This window comes from Myripristis murdjan, chromosome 6, assembly GCF_902150065.1.
Source record: "Myripristis murdjan chromosome 6, fMyrMur1.1, whole genome shotgun sequence".
NCBI classification, from domain to species: Eukaryota; Metazoa; Chordata; class Actinopteri; order Holocentriformes; family Holocentridae; genus Myripristis; species Myripristis murdjan.
In genome coordinates, this window is record NC_043985.1 from 18,583,779 (window position 1) to 18,597,396 (window position 13,618).

The window sequence follows — 13,618 nt, forward strand, 5'->3', positions numbered from 1 at the left end:
ACCTTACGTCAGATGACCTGCGAAAGAAAATGTTTTTAAAATATTATGAAAAAGTTTGTCACACCGTATTTCCAAATAAATTCAAAAATTAGCACATATATTTAGAAAAAAAAGAAATGTTATATCGGCCTGCTGCCTACCAATTGCGGCTAACGTTAACATACTTGGACGTGTGTGGTCAAGACCAACGTCTAAAACAAATAAAATGATAAGGAATATTAATTTACAATGCTTATTTTGCCTGTTCTGGCTATCCTGCAGTTGTTCTAAGACATCACTAAGCTATAAATGTTGTATTTCATGGGTCAAAACTTTGGTCCATTCCCTATAGATCTGATAAAATAAAAATAAATCACTGGCATATCCCTGTAATCTTCCTATATCAAGTTGTGTTATTCGATGAATGCCTATAATAGTGACCTTGTAGTAGGTTTATGGTAAGCCTTTTTTTTTTTTTTTTTTTTTTTTTTTAATATCCGCCAGTTTCTCCAATATTCCAAGAACAGTCTTATATTATAGGTTATATGTAGTTTTTAAATTTGCTGTGATATTTGTATGGTATCACTTGGGAGATTATTACACAATTGTAGTTGTTTTTCACAAGGGTAGTCATCCACACCGCAGGATATTTTACCTTTTTGACAAACCCACATACCACCACACCTTGTGCCCCACGGAATCATGTGACTGAATGTTTTGCGGCACTTGACCGGAGGCAGTGCGTTAGGTTACAAACAAGGGCTGGGAAAATTTTAAGTCATGTCTGAAGTCCATTCTAGGCGCTGTTCTGTTACAAGATTTCACTTCCTGCCTCTAATTATTTTTCTGGTAGGTCTGCACGCAGTGGAGGGGATATGGCCATTACCGCAGACTATGACCAGCTCAGCGGAGCGATACTCATTGGACCCGCAATATTTCAACTTCAATTATGGGAGGGATTCAGCCACGCAGCAGGGATGCTCTGTCCTGGATGCTGCATTCAAGAGATATTTTTCTATCATATTTCCAGATCACATTTCAGGTAGGTCATAATGTGGATCTTGTGTGGAATTGAGAGTAAGAGTAAATTGAATGGAAGATTATATACTTGATGGAGTTGAAAGCACAATGCAGAAAACATATGTCTTATCAAAAATCTCTGTTATATTCATGTAGGGGCGTATAGTGCGTCTGTGGTAGGCCACAGTGGTGATATTATGGTTACACTGATTAAGGCTACATGATGATTTAATTTCCTGTAGGCCTATGATATCCCCTAGTTCCTAGAGGCAGTTATAGTCTTGCTTTGGTATTTTGGTAGTGTTAAAAGGTTACCATACAGTTGCTATAGTTATATTACAAAGAGAGCCTATAGGCTACTTCATATGTAGTACAGTGTATGGTTCTGACTGATTTGTCATGGCCTTTTTATAACTATTGTGGACAACAGGAGTGAATAAGGACGGTGATGCAAAGATTTAAGATTGCACCTTTACCTCATTTGTATGAGTGCACAACACCGTGGAGCAAAGCGCTCCCTGTGGTTTTGTTCTGTCCTTTCTGTTTGTCATGTTGGCTTTTAACGTAGATCAATGGGCTTTGTAGAGGCAGCTGTTGCCTGACGGACCATCAGTCAGCCAATGTAGGCCTACCTACCCAAAACCACATAACAATGGCCTGGAGTAACACTGGTTCATGTCAGTGCTTTAAAGTGTAGAATAATACATCTTTGATTATAACATTGTGAAACTGGCAGTGCATGTGCTGTGTAATCTTATATTGGAGGAGTTTCATGTTTCTCTATGATATGCGTTTTTATAATCTTAACATTAAGAGCAACAGTTTACTAAATGAAAGGATCATGCGGTGTGGGAAGACAATTGGAATCCAACAAAAGGAGTTTGTGTCATCTCTGTGAAAGTGTCTCCTGCAGAAAGCTTTGGTTATGCATTCAGACTATAGTCATCAACTGAGTTTCCATTTGTTCCTTATGGTTTATTTTCTAGGCTGCATAGGTTAAAGTGTAATTGACACAAACACTCACTGTCTCCAAATGCAAACACATGAACAGAAATCATTGAAACCTTGGAGAACTTATAGACTTGTACACATTTTTATTCTTCTTACTTTTTATTGTTTTTAACGTCTTGTATGTTCTATGTCATGGTTTTATATGATAGAACAAAATTGCCCCTCTTAAGGATTATAATAAAGAACTGAACTGAATTATGTATGTATGTACTCTGCTACAACAAAATCACCCATTAACTAATAACTGTGTTAAATCTCACTTGACCAATAGGAAATTGTGCTCTGCCATTCAGTGAGGCTAAGGAATATTCTTTGGATGTTTATGTGGACCAAGGAGACTGTGAGAGTTACCCAAACTCAGATTCTTCTGAGAAATGTAAGTACTAAAACTGAGCTGTCCCAACCAGGCCAACCTCAGGGAGGCAATGCGGAGCAGCTCTTCTTTGAGGTCTTGCCAGCAACACGACCCCAGACCCGTTTCATTGTCTAACGTGCTCCTGTTTGTGTTCTAGACAAGTTGAGTGTGTTTGCAGAGCGGGCGGCCTTGAATGCAGAGACTGTGTGGGGTGCACTAAGAGGTAATTCTAATAATTTATGTAGCATGTTCATGAACAAAGGAATCACGGCATTGGATTTCTGCATGTGCGTTGCTGTGAATTGAATAGCTCATGTTGTAAATCCAGCTTTTAAATGTGTCTATTTAAACATGAATGGTAATTATATGTCAATCAATACCCTCTGATTAAGTACAGGTCTAGAAACATTCAGTCAACTGGTGTATCAAGATGACTTTGGCATAGTAAGTTCTCAAATTTTTTCTCTCTGTACGAGCTCAGGAAGTCAATAATTGAACATGTGATTTTACCTTGGTGTAAACCTTGGTGTATGCTTAAAATGTTGGGATAGGGTAAGTGGCATATTCTTTATCCTGTTATGCTATTTCCTTTGTAGTTTTTTGTCAACAAGACTGAAATAGAGGACTTCCCCCGATTCCAGTTCAGGGGTGTTTTGTTGGACACTTCCCGTCACTATTTACCAGTGCAGGTCATTCTAAAGACCTTGGTAATAATCCTATGTTATTCTTTAAACTCTAACTTAATGTTTCATCTGGAATGTTTGTCATAAAGGTTATTAATGGATATGTTTCTTTTTAGGATGCAATGTCATACAGTAAGTTCAATGTGTTTCACTGGCACATTGTTGATGACCCCTCCTTTCCTTACCAGAGCCGCACTTTTCCAGGCCTTAGCAGTAAGGTAAGACAAGTAGATGGGCACTTCTGGGTATAAAACAAAAAGAAAGCCACTTTTAGTGTTGTTTAAAATATAACTCTGCCCATTCATAATGATTTCCTGTACACATTTTTTCTTTCTCTGTATTTAATGAGATCATTTTTGGTTGGTTTATAATATCCTAGATTTGTTACAAGGGCATTCTAAAAACATGTATTCCTGAGGACAAAAAACACTGAAAAATTGCGTCCGCCCTTAACAAAAGTTTTGGCTCTGATTCAGGGGGCTTTCCATCCGATGACTCACATCTACACACAGTCAGATGTGAGAAGGGTGATCTCATATGCCAGGCTACGAGGAATCAGAGTCCTTCCTGAGTTTGATTCACCCGGTCACACCCAATCTTGGGGAAAAGGTAAAACTAAAAAACAATTGGAACCACATTTTCTAGTTAGAAATATGATTTTATTTGTGTCATCTTAGTTTTCTCACATCAGACATATCTTCTACACCTGCCTAGCATTCTTTTTGGTTTAGTACAACAGGAGTATTTAATGGTAAATATGGCAAACAAGATTCTAAATGGCCATAGACATATTCTGCATCCCGAGCCTGACCACTCTGTGGGCTGCCTCAGTGCTTTTGTTCTTTTTATTATCACTGAGTATCATCAACAGTTCTCATTTTCCAGTGATTTGACATCAAATTCCACATCACACTACACAATAAAATAAAATGTATTTAAAGTAAATAGTTAGTGAAGCAAATCGATCTAACTGAAATGAAGTTCTAATTGCCCTTCTTCCCCCCAGGGCAGTCTGACCTGTTGACTCCATGCTACAAAGGGGGCATCCCTTCAGGTACTTTTGGTCCCGTTAATCCTGCCTCAGCCTCCAGCTACCAGTTCATGGCCAGACTGTTTAAAGAGGTGTCAGCAGTGTTCCCCGAGTCCTATATTCACTTAGGAGGAGATGAGGTTGACGTCTCCTGCTGGTAGGCCAAAGTTTGATCCATCACTGAATTAATATCTTGTGTCATTGAATGACCTAGAAGAGGGTCCTCCATTTTATATCACTAATCTCTTTCCTTGGTTGGATACAGCAAGAGGTGCAAGGACTCTGTTAACTGTCTTTTGTGTTCAATGTCCATAATTCATACTTTTCCAACAATATGACACCTCAGTGTTAGAGATTACAGAGTGGATAACTTTGCAGCAATTGTCTTTCAAGGAAATGTAATCAAGACATCAGAGGCAGTGGAAAAATCTGACAATTACAAAGACTAAAGAAAACAATTCATTTTCTTCTATTCCAAAAGAGTTTGTAGTTGCAGTAGTTAAGTATGCTTTAAAATGGCAATAATACACTACTAGAAACACTGTGAACCACTATCAAATTTTTAAATTGAGTTGAACTTCCTCCATGCTAATACAACATTGAGTTAAAATATTTCTTTAATTACATGTAGCAAAACTCCTCCCAATACTATTTGTTTTCCAAAGGAAATCCAACCCTGATGTCCAGGTATTTATGCAGAAGATGGGATTTGGAAATGATTTCGCCAAACTGGAATCATACTACATGGAGAAGTAGGTTGTGCAAGAACAACATGAGGCAGACTGGCTTGTGGTGGTGTGTGATCAAATTGTAGCACAGCATCAAGGCAGGACATACATATTAATCCTACAAAGGTCATTATCTTATTTATTTTCCAGTCTTGTGAACATAACATCAGCTCTCAACAAGACATCCATAGTGTGGCAAGATGTTTTTGAGTACCATGAACGAGTAAGTACACCCCAACAAATGATTGTTGTCCTTTGTCATTAAATTGAGGCAGAAAATTAACATAAAAGAAACAATATAATGTATCACAATAGAGCCTCACTTATATGAATTTCAGATGCCTATGCTATCCTTACAGCTGTGACGAGAAAATGGGCAGAATTGCTGAAACGTCATTTTGACTTTAAAGTATTTCAACTGCACATAATACTGGAATAACTAAATGTTTGTAAATTGAAAATGCATATCATGGCTTAAACTGGATTTTAATAACCAAAACATTTCAGTCTGAATGATCCTCATTCTACAGGAGTTAAGACAAAGTTTCCACTCTAAGTGAGTGATCTAACTGCGTTTATCTTACAAGCTGATATCTGATAGACTAGAGGATTGTGTTTCAGCGCAGCTCTCTGTCAGTGGTAGAGGTGTGGAGAGAGGGCTGCTACCTGTGTGAGGTGCGCAGGGTGACTAAGGCAGGGCTCAAAGTGATTCTGGCCTCTCCGTGGTATCTGGACCTGCCAGGGCCCACACACGACTGGGTCCGCTACTACACCGTGTGGCCCCTCGCCTTCAAGGGTCAGCGTTTGACCTGTGTGCAGTGGATAGTTGAAGTGTATTAAATTCTAACTGGTGTGTGTTTGTCTGAAATAATCATGCTGAGGTAAAACTTGTTTTCTTGTGGAGAATCGGCTGCGCATCGCCGGTCTTTTTTGACTTTTAGTGGCGATCACAATGCTCTGACTGTATAGTTGCACCACTAGATGGCAGTAAAGACTTTTAGCAATTCACTGATACACAGATATTGGGGCTTGCTGTGTGACTAACTCAAAATGTGTTAAAGCCCACAGTGCCGTTAAAGCCCTCTGCACACCATTCATACAATACCCAACAAATACAAACAACTGCCAGCATTGTAATATTGTGCGTTTACAATTGATGGTTAGAATATTCATAGGATGTTGTGAAAGCCAACTATTAAAAACAAACAACCCAAACATTACAAAATGCTTACTAAGGTACCATAGACTATTTTCAGTTGTTCTTGCACTATTTATTTTTAAATCACAGTGAATGATATAGAGTATTTAAAAAAATATATTAATTTGAAATACCTTTGGTATTTGTGACTGAGAGTTTATAGGCCTATCAGAGAGCAAGGATGAGAAGTCCTTGGAGAAGACTCTGGAGTTGTGTGCTGTTGTTACACACTGGTGGAGGACACACTGGTGTTTTTTGGTGTGTGTAGAGAGTTGTATAGGCAGTGTGGAAGGGGATTTACAGATGAGGTGTAATACCAGGGGTAATTCTCCCTCAAACACCAGAGGATGGATGTGCATGAATGTGTCCTTAGTTTGCACTCAGCTATTTACAAGGCTCCTCCCAGACAAGGCAGTGGTCCAGCACCAACAAAACTCTCATCTTCCAAGAAATTGGTCTCCCAAAAAGTGAATCGAGGTGTAACTAAATCTGTCAGCATGCCACAAGTTACTAAGGAAAACTCAGAGAAATCTAAAGATGATTAGTAGCCTACCAAAAGCAAATAATGTCTTCTAGTATTATGCATATTTTCCAGACAGGTTGCTTACTCAAGCTAGCTCCTAACACTCGGAGTTACTTAATATTCCTGTCAGACATTTCTTATATTTATTAACATATTAGGTTGTGGCAACTGTGCCTGCTTTTTTGTCCCATATGCCCTTGTTACCTTTATAGTTTGAGATAAATAAATAAATAAATAAAGGGGCATTGCTAACACTGATCTCCTGTGGAGCACAAGAGCCAGCTGTCAACCCCTGAATGTAATCATTTAACCGTAGTTCTATCATAACACACACTTGTTAATTGTGTTTTATACAATATGATGCTCTGCTAAAATGGAGAACCACCTGCCTCCGATAGAATGTAACAAAAATATTTAAATGAAAAGGGTCAAATTAATGTAATTTTCATGTTGACATTAATAAACTCTCAGGGTAACATGAGACAATTTAGGGCAGTCAGGATTTGAGTCAGAAGAATTATTGTAACTGTGTGTACGGGCAGACAGCTAGGTAGTAAGCCTAGCCAATTATGTGATACCATTGCTCCACTGCTGTAAACATTAAAATGCTCCCTCTCACTTTCCTTGATCAAAATGTCCTGCAGTGTGCTCTACATGCTCCAAGACAGTATTACTCTGAAGAATGGTTATTCTGATAAGGCTCTTAATTTATAAACAGAGTGTAGTTTGAGGCAGAGTATGCTCTGGCACTGGGAGAGCCAAGTTCAAAAATTCACCTGGATTTAGGATGTTTTGCACCATGGAGAGGGTATGAATCAAACACTGTTAACAGTATTTCAGTGCAAGCTTGCACTGACAAATGCTGATAAATGACTTTTGTGGAAATGCTGAATTTTGCGATTAAACCACAAAATGTGAGCAGCCACAGAGCTTCCATGATGTGTGCAAGACCAATATGTTATTTCAATATTACATGCTGGCATAGTTAAGCTGTTGTTGTTTGTCTGGTGATGGCAGTTGCCAGTTATCACCCAATTTTTTTGCAAATGGATCACCATTAACACAGGTTGCTTCTTTATATTACAAAAGAGAGGCTAAATCTTTTTAAACATTAACTTGCTGAACAACCAGGTAAAGGTAACATATTTTCGTGCTGACTTGCAGTGAAGTTTGCTTAAGTACAATCATTAACCACGTTGCAGTATATTATACATTGTGGATTTAAATTCAGAGTTGTTACTGTCCATTCACAGGTACAGAGGAACAGAAGAAGCTGGTGATTGGGGGTGAGGTCTGCATGTGGGGGGAATATGTTGATGCCACCAATCTCTCTCCTCGTCTTTGGTATGCATGAGTTTAAGAATCCTGAAATCACAACATAAAGTTTAAATAGAGGGACTATCTAAAACAATACAGAGTTCTTTGACTTGTCTTCACATGTCAACCATTTTTGGCTGTAGGTGGCATAAAACCCTTTTAGAGGGATTAATCAAGAATCCTTACTAAATGGGTCTATTTAGAACTCACAGTAAGAGGTGACATGTGTAACCCTCTAACATGGGTTCATATGTTCTTTAGTTTCACACAACAGCCATCCATTTGAGTTCATTACAGTCAAGATCCCTTTAATATTTAGTTTTTTATTAAATCTATATTATATGTAGAAAAATGCAGAACTACTCCCATGTAGATGGCTTAAAGCTGAAAAATAGTTTTGAGGGATGCACAACAACACACATTTGTTTTGAATTCACTTCCAGGACTCTTCTGAAGCCCCCTGCTGTCCAAAAAGGCAGAACTGTAAAATAGTACCACCATTGTTGTTTTCTGGTCTCTATCTACTCCATTCATTTTGGAGCAGTGCACTTCTGGTGAAGCTCTTGTTCTTCCGACAGGGAAGGAGTTAATGAGCCAAAATTGGTGGATATAATTGCACAGACCAACAGATACCACTATATGTGTAAAATTCAGAACTATCCCTTTAAGGAACCTTGTTGGCTTATGTGCTGCCACCAAAATGACTGTCTCACAAAAAACCTGAGTAACCTTTAATAAAGCACAAAAGTGTTTTTAGAGGTGAGCAGTTCTCAGAAGTCCCTTTCCACACCATATAAAGAACTCTTTTGGAACCCTTTTAATGGGCAGAAAATTTAGTAACAGTTTGAATCATGAGTTCATACAACATAACCCCTTGTTGTATTCATTATCCTAGGCCGAGGGCAAGCGCTGCAGCAGAGAGACTTTGGAGTGATGAGAAGCAAACCTCCAGTGTGGCACGGGCATTTTCTCGCTTGCAGGACTTTCGCTGCAAGCTGCTTAGGTAGTAAGCTTTTCTGTCTTGGACATGTAAAGAGTGCAGTGCTTGCGTATTTCAAACTAAACTCTCTTTTTTTTCTTGATACTATGACTTGTTCCAGTTTCTTGTTTTATTTATACACCATGTCATTAGATATTCATGCTTTCTCCTTCCCTTTCTCTCCAAGGCGTGGCATCCAGGCGGAGCCTCTCTTTGTTGGCCACTGCAGACATGAGTACCAGGGTGTTTGAAGAGATTGAGTGGGCAAACACAACAATAGGTTTCAGAGATTGATTAAGTTCATATTTACTCAGCCAGTTTTCAAGAAAATGTTTCCTTAGGGATTATGCAGCTGAAGACTGTGCAATGCAATGGACTATGTAATGGTTATTTGGGTGATGCTCATTTTCTTTTGCATTTTAGAAATTAACAGTCATGCTACACAGGTGCTACACAGAAAACTTATTGGAAATCCAAAGTGATGCATTTTGGATTAGATTGTGCACTGTTAGGTTGTACTTTGAATGATGATAATAGCCTAGATACTCCTGTCTGAAAAATAAATTAAGCACATTTTTATTTTGTGTATGTGTATTTATACTAAGCACTGTGATTGCTAATATACTGAATTTAGTGTTGCATTGAGATGTCATAATATTCTCGTCTACCAGCAGACATTTATGATTAAGTATGATTAAACATTCTTCAAAGGAAATCACCACTACTACTAGTTATAAATAAATGCAAGGCTATGATGGAGAAAACAATTTTTGCACAAAGAATAGAGCTGACCCACTGAGTACATGATGCATAGCTGCACTTTTAACTCTTCTGGGATAAGTGTGCCACACCTGGCAGAATCATTTTAATATTAATACAGAACATGGTAAGTCAATGCAAAGTTACCCATTCACTTTTAGAGAAGTAATGTAATGTAATTCAAGTTTAAATTCACATTTGAACATTGAGTTTAATCCATGCCAAAGAGTATGGGCTGGCCATGTAGGAGACATACCCAAGAATAACCAATAAGCTTCTCAATTACTGTGTCAGCAGTAACATGGACTTTACGATAAGTCTCCCTAATGTTTAATTTACTTGTTGAATTGAGCTGACAGGTCTTTGATATGGACTGAGACAATTGATTTTCTCATCACGTGGATTATACTGGTGACAGCAGATGGCAGGGCGGGGCAATCCCTGGTGGCCATAGTGCTGACGCCTCAATCCTGCTCCCACTCTTCATCTGAATTGGGGGGACTGCGGAGGGCTTTGCAGTGCTCCAACAAGCCCAACTGAGTGTTAACCATGCAACCTTGGCTATCCGTCCTCTGCGGTTGTTGGGAAGAACAAAGATAATTGGAATCAATTTAGACAAGCTCAGTGCAATACAACAGAAGCCCACTGCCAGTACTGGGCAGAATTATCAAAAGATGATACCAGCTTTATGCAAAATTCTTGACTAAATATTCTGGGCTTAAACAAAAAGCCAAGATTGGGATCTGCAAAAAAAATTGTCTTTGACATTTGAAATCGCCCAATTTTGTCAGCATGTTTCCTTTTTGTTGAAAAGATATGAAAATTAACTCAAACAACAGTTTCATAAATGAGGGGTATCACTCTTTTGGCAATGAAGAGAGTATGCTATCTATTATAGCTTTATTTTATACCCTTGCAACTTGGGATACCTTCTACCCATGTACAAGGAGGGCACCAACACCTAAAAAGTTAATCTCACTCTTTGACAATAGCTGACATTCAAAGAGATTATATATAAAGCTGCTTAGGCTGATGCATAGGTTTGTAAACTAGCATTGAAGGGCATCCACTCAAGGGCACACACAAAATAGACCTTGTTCAGTCAGTGCCACTTGGGCTACTTTAGTCATGTGTTATAAATAATGTATAAACGTCCCAATCAACTGAGTACTGTGAAAAACATATTCAACATATGCATAGAATTGGTTAAAAACAAAAGCACTCTTTAACTCATGGACAGCTGATCTGCATGATCTGGCGTGCAACTGACCTAGGGTTTTAACGGTGACACGTGTTCAATCTTCTGAAGGGCTGCTGTCATCACACATATTTCTCCTAAATACATTAGCACATCTTAATCACCCAGTTAGCTCATGGCAGGTGGCTGCTAAAGATTGACCGGATCTGAAAAACAATCAGAGGGCTATTGACATCCATCACAGAGCTCAGGAAGGGAGAAATCTGACAGTAATCCCTCCCAGGCAAAACCTGTAGGCAGTGTTGCGCTGATGGCATCAGCACCTCACCAGTACCAGCAGCTGGTCAGAGATCTAGATAAAGACAGGGAAAGGCCGGTATGGCTTTATTCATGTTTCATTCTTACGATGATGGAAATCTTTGGAAATTTCCCTTTATGTGTGACTCATTCACACATCTAGATTTGGCAATGATATATTCAGATCCCAATGTATCATAACCTATCATCACAAACCTTTGAATTGCAAATATCTATGGTCTAAGACATTTAACTTGACCAGCCATTCATATAAAGCGCCTCCCTGCTTGTGTGGAGACACAGATGACCAGTTGCTCCCTAATGCTCAGGTGAGATAATCCATGTGTTTCCTATGACTCAGGCTGGCGTTGATAAGTCTTGCAGAATTTGAATTCCACATTGCAACATGCAGCACTGCATCTGTGGGTATAATTAAGCATTTTAGGATCATCCAAAGTGACCAACAATGAGTGCAATGCTAGAATAGGCTTAAATTCCTGTCTTCGGCCAGACAGAAAAATGTAATGGACATTGAATGATTCTAAAAATGAATGATAAAATATATTATTATATGGTATTATGATGGGGAAAACACAGAAAAATTTTATTGCTACTTTCTACCTTTTCATATTCACTCTATGCAGTGTGTGTAATACTGTGTATCAGTATTACTGAGCCATTCCTTTAAATTAGTCACAGCTGTTCACAAAAAAACACAGAACTGCCTTAAAATACAGAAATATCACATTTAAAAGTTAAAATACAGTGATTACCTGATTAAATTTAGTCTTGGTGAAGAACAAAACTGTCCTTGAATTTAAGAAGTTACCAAGAATGAGTACATTTGACTTAAAGACCCGCTCTCTGATTACAGTATGTTGTGCCATGCTGTCAATCCATCACTGGCTGTGCTTCTGCTTTACTACACTGAATCCATTTTGACTCTGCAATTTACAGTTAAAGGTTTTGATGCAAAGAAAATGATGACACAATGTCACAGCTGGTGTGAGACTAGTAAGTTCATGTACTTTATCTGCAAACTCTGGAATAAAACAGACCTGTTAAGATGTTATTTCACAAAACAAAACAAAACAAAACAAAACAAAAAAACGTGAATATACTCAAAATACAGGACACCAAAAAATACATAAATCTTGGTTGTAGTTTTCAATAATAAATGTAGCAGTTCTTGAGAATAAACAACATCTTAGCTGTATTGTTCCCCTGTCCAGATTATACATCTGATTCAGACAATGAGTTTCCGAGTTCAAAAGTCTCTGTCTGCCAGCCACAACGACTCCGCTAGACTGCTCTGAGTCGGTAATCCTTTTATACACCAGTTTAGGGCAACAGAAGAGCTCTGTTTTCAGAACAAAGTGATCCTCCTAAATTCAAGAATGACTGAATATTTTAGAGATGAAAGAAATCAGCCGGAGGACATGCCAGACACTAACTTCAGTATCCTTGGTGTCTTATTAGGGTTATGTTGCAGCTGACTCAACAACAAACAAGAGTAGATGTTATTATTATAACTCCCAGTAATGACATCAGCCATGGCTGTAGTTTTAGAGATCCATGCAGAGAATAGCAAGCATGGTGCAATATCTAGCTTTTCTTTGTGTCCTTACACTATGAAACAACTTCATATAATTCCACAAACCATGCAAAAGAGCAAATCACTGATTTCAGGGCTCTGATTACCAGTAAGTTGTGCATGGGTCACTAATTGGGCAGACTGAGGGCTCAGAGAGCAGCCACCATATGGCAGAAGAATAGATTTAAGGGTCAACTCATTGCTGCTCTTTCAATCTCTGGGCTAATTGATTTTCTTCTCATCACCCCCTTCCATGATCCCCCTTAGAGAGGGAGACCACGTTTCATGGTTGTTTAAGCTACTTTGCTGATTTGGGGTGGCTGTGCTCTCCTCAGGCCACATGGCATAGCTGTTAAGTGTCACTGACAAGACCAAAGTGGCACAGAAGAAATGCCTTGACTTGGCTATAAAACTTGCCCTGCTGTCTGAAAGGTGATGAAAATCCTTTGTAAGAGTACCTATTTAATAATGCAAGTTTATATGATGAAACAAAAAAGATACATGAAAACTTTACATGATAATACACTGCCACTTGATGCTCATGCATGTGAATTAGAGCCAGTCTAGATTTCCATGTCTTACCATGACTCAGACAGAAAGTAGAATGGATTAGCTGATAAAAATAGGAAACCCGTCATAGCTCTGAGAAAAAACAGTCGATAGAGACAGATTAGGATAATAGTGAGAACAATATAGATCACAACAAATCAACTAACTCTTGGATGGTGATATCACCACTCAGCAGCTGCATCCTAATTTATGAAAAGCATGCATCATGCATTTATCATGTTTCCATTTCCTCTCCATTTGTTGAATGCAGTTAAGCAGTGTGACTGATTGATTCACCCTTATGGACAGTAAAGATTAAGAGGATGACAAATCAGCACTTGCTTACACAGCGCCTGGTGCTAATCTTCTTGTCTTCCCTCAGAGAGCCCCCAGACGAC

The 13,618-nt window shown here is 38.6% G+C and overlaps 1 protein-coding gene across 1 annotated transcript; it reads left to right on the plus strand.

The window, feature by feature from the left end:
* The first annotated feature begins 682 nt into the window (after nucleotides 1–682).
* Nucleotides 683–9,387, plus strand: hexa (hexosaminidase A (alpha polypeptide)). Its single transcript, XM_030053970.1, has 14 exons — nucleotides 683–1,021; nucleotides 2,282–2,386; nucleotides 2,523–2,588; nucleotides 2,763–2,809; nucleotides 2,962–3,072; nucleotides 3,165–3,266; nucleotides 3,525–3,657; nucleotides 4,055–4,235; nucleotides 4,744–4,830; nucleotides 4,957–5,029; nucleotides 5,428–5,602; nucleotides 7,781–7,871; nucleotides 8,740–8,847; nucleotides 9,011–9,387. The coding sequence occupies exons 1-14, from the start codon at nucleotides 760–762 to the stop codon at nucleotides 9,072–9,074; spliced, it is 1,605 nt and encodes a 534-aa protein (XP_029909830.1). The 5' UTR covers nucleotides 683–759; the 3' UTR covers nucleotides 9,075–9,387.
* Nucleotides 9,388–13,618: the final 4,231 nt, after the last annotated feature.

What these genes read in the sequence shown, in the direction of transcription:
- hexa (XM_030053970.1), top strand. Translation starts at nt 760, where the DNA reads ATGTCTGAAGTCCATTCTAGGCGCTGTTCTGTTACAAGATTTCACTTC. An exon ending in ATTTCCAGATCACATTTCAG is followed by an intron (nt 1,022 to 2,281) that starts GTAGGTCATAAT and finishes CTTGACCAATAG; the next exon opens with GAAATTGTGCTCTGCCATTC. An exon ending in GTGGCCCCTCGCCTTCAAGG is followed by an intron (nt 5,603 to 7,780) that starts GTCAGCGTTTGA and finishes GTCCATTCACAG; the next exon opens with GTACAGAGGAACAGAAGAAG.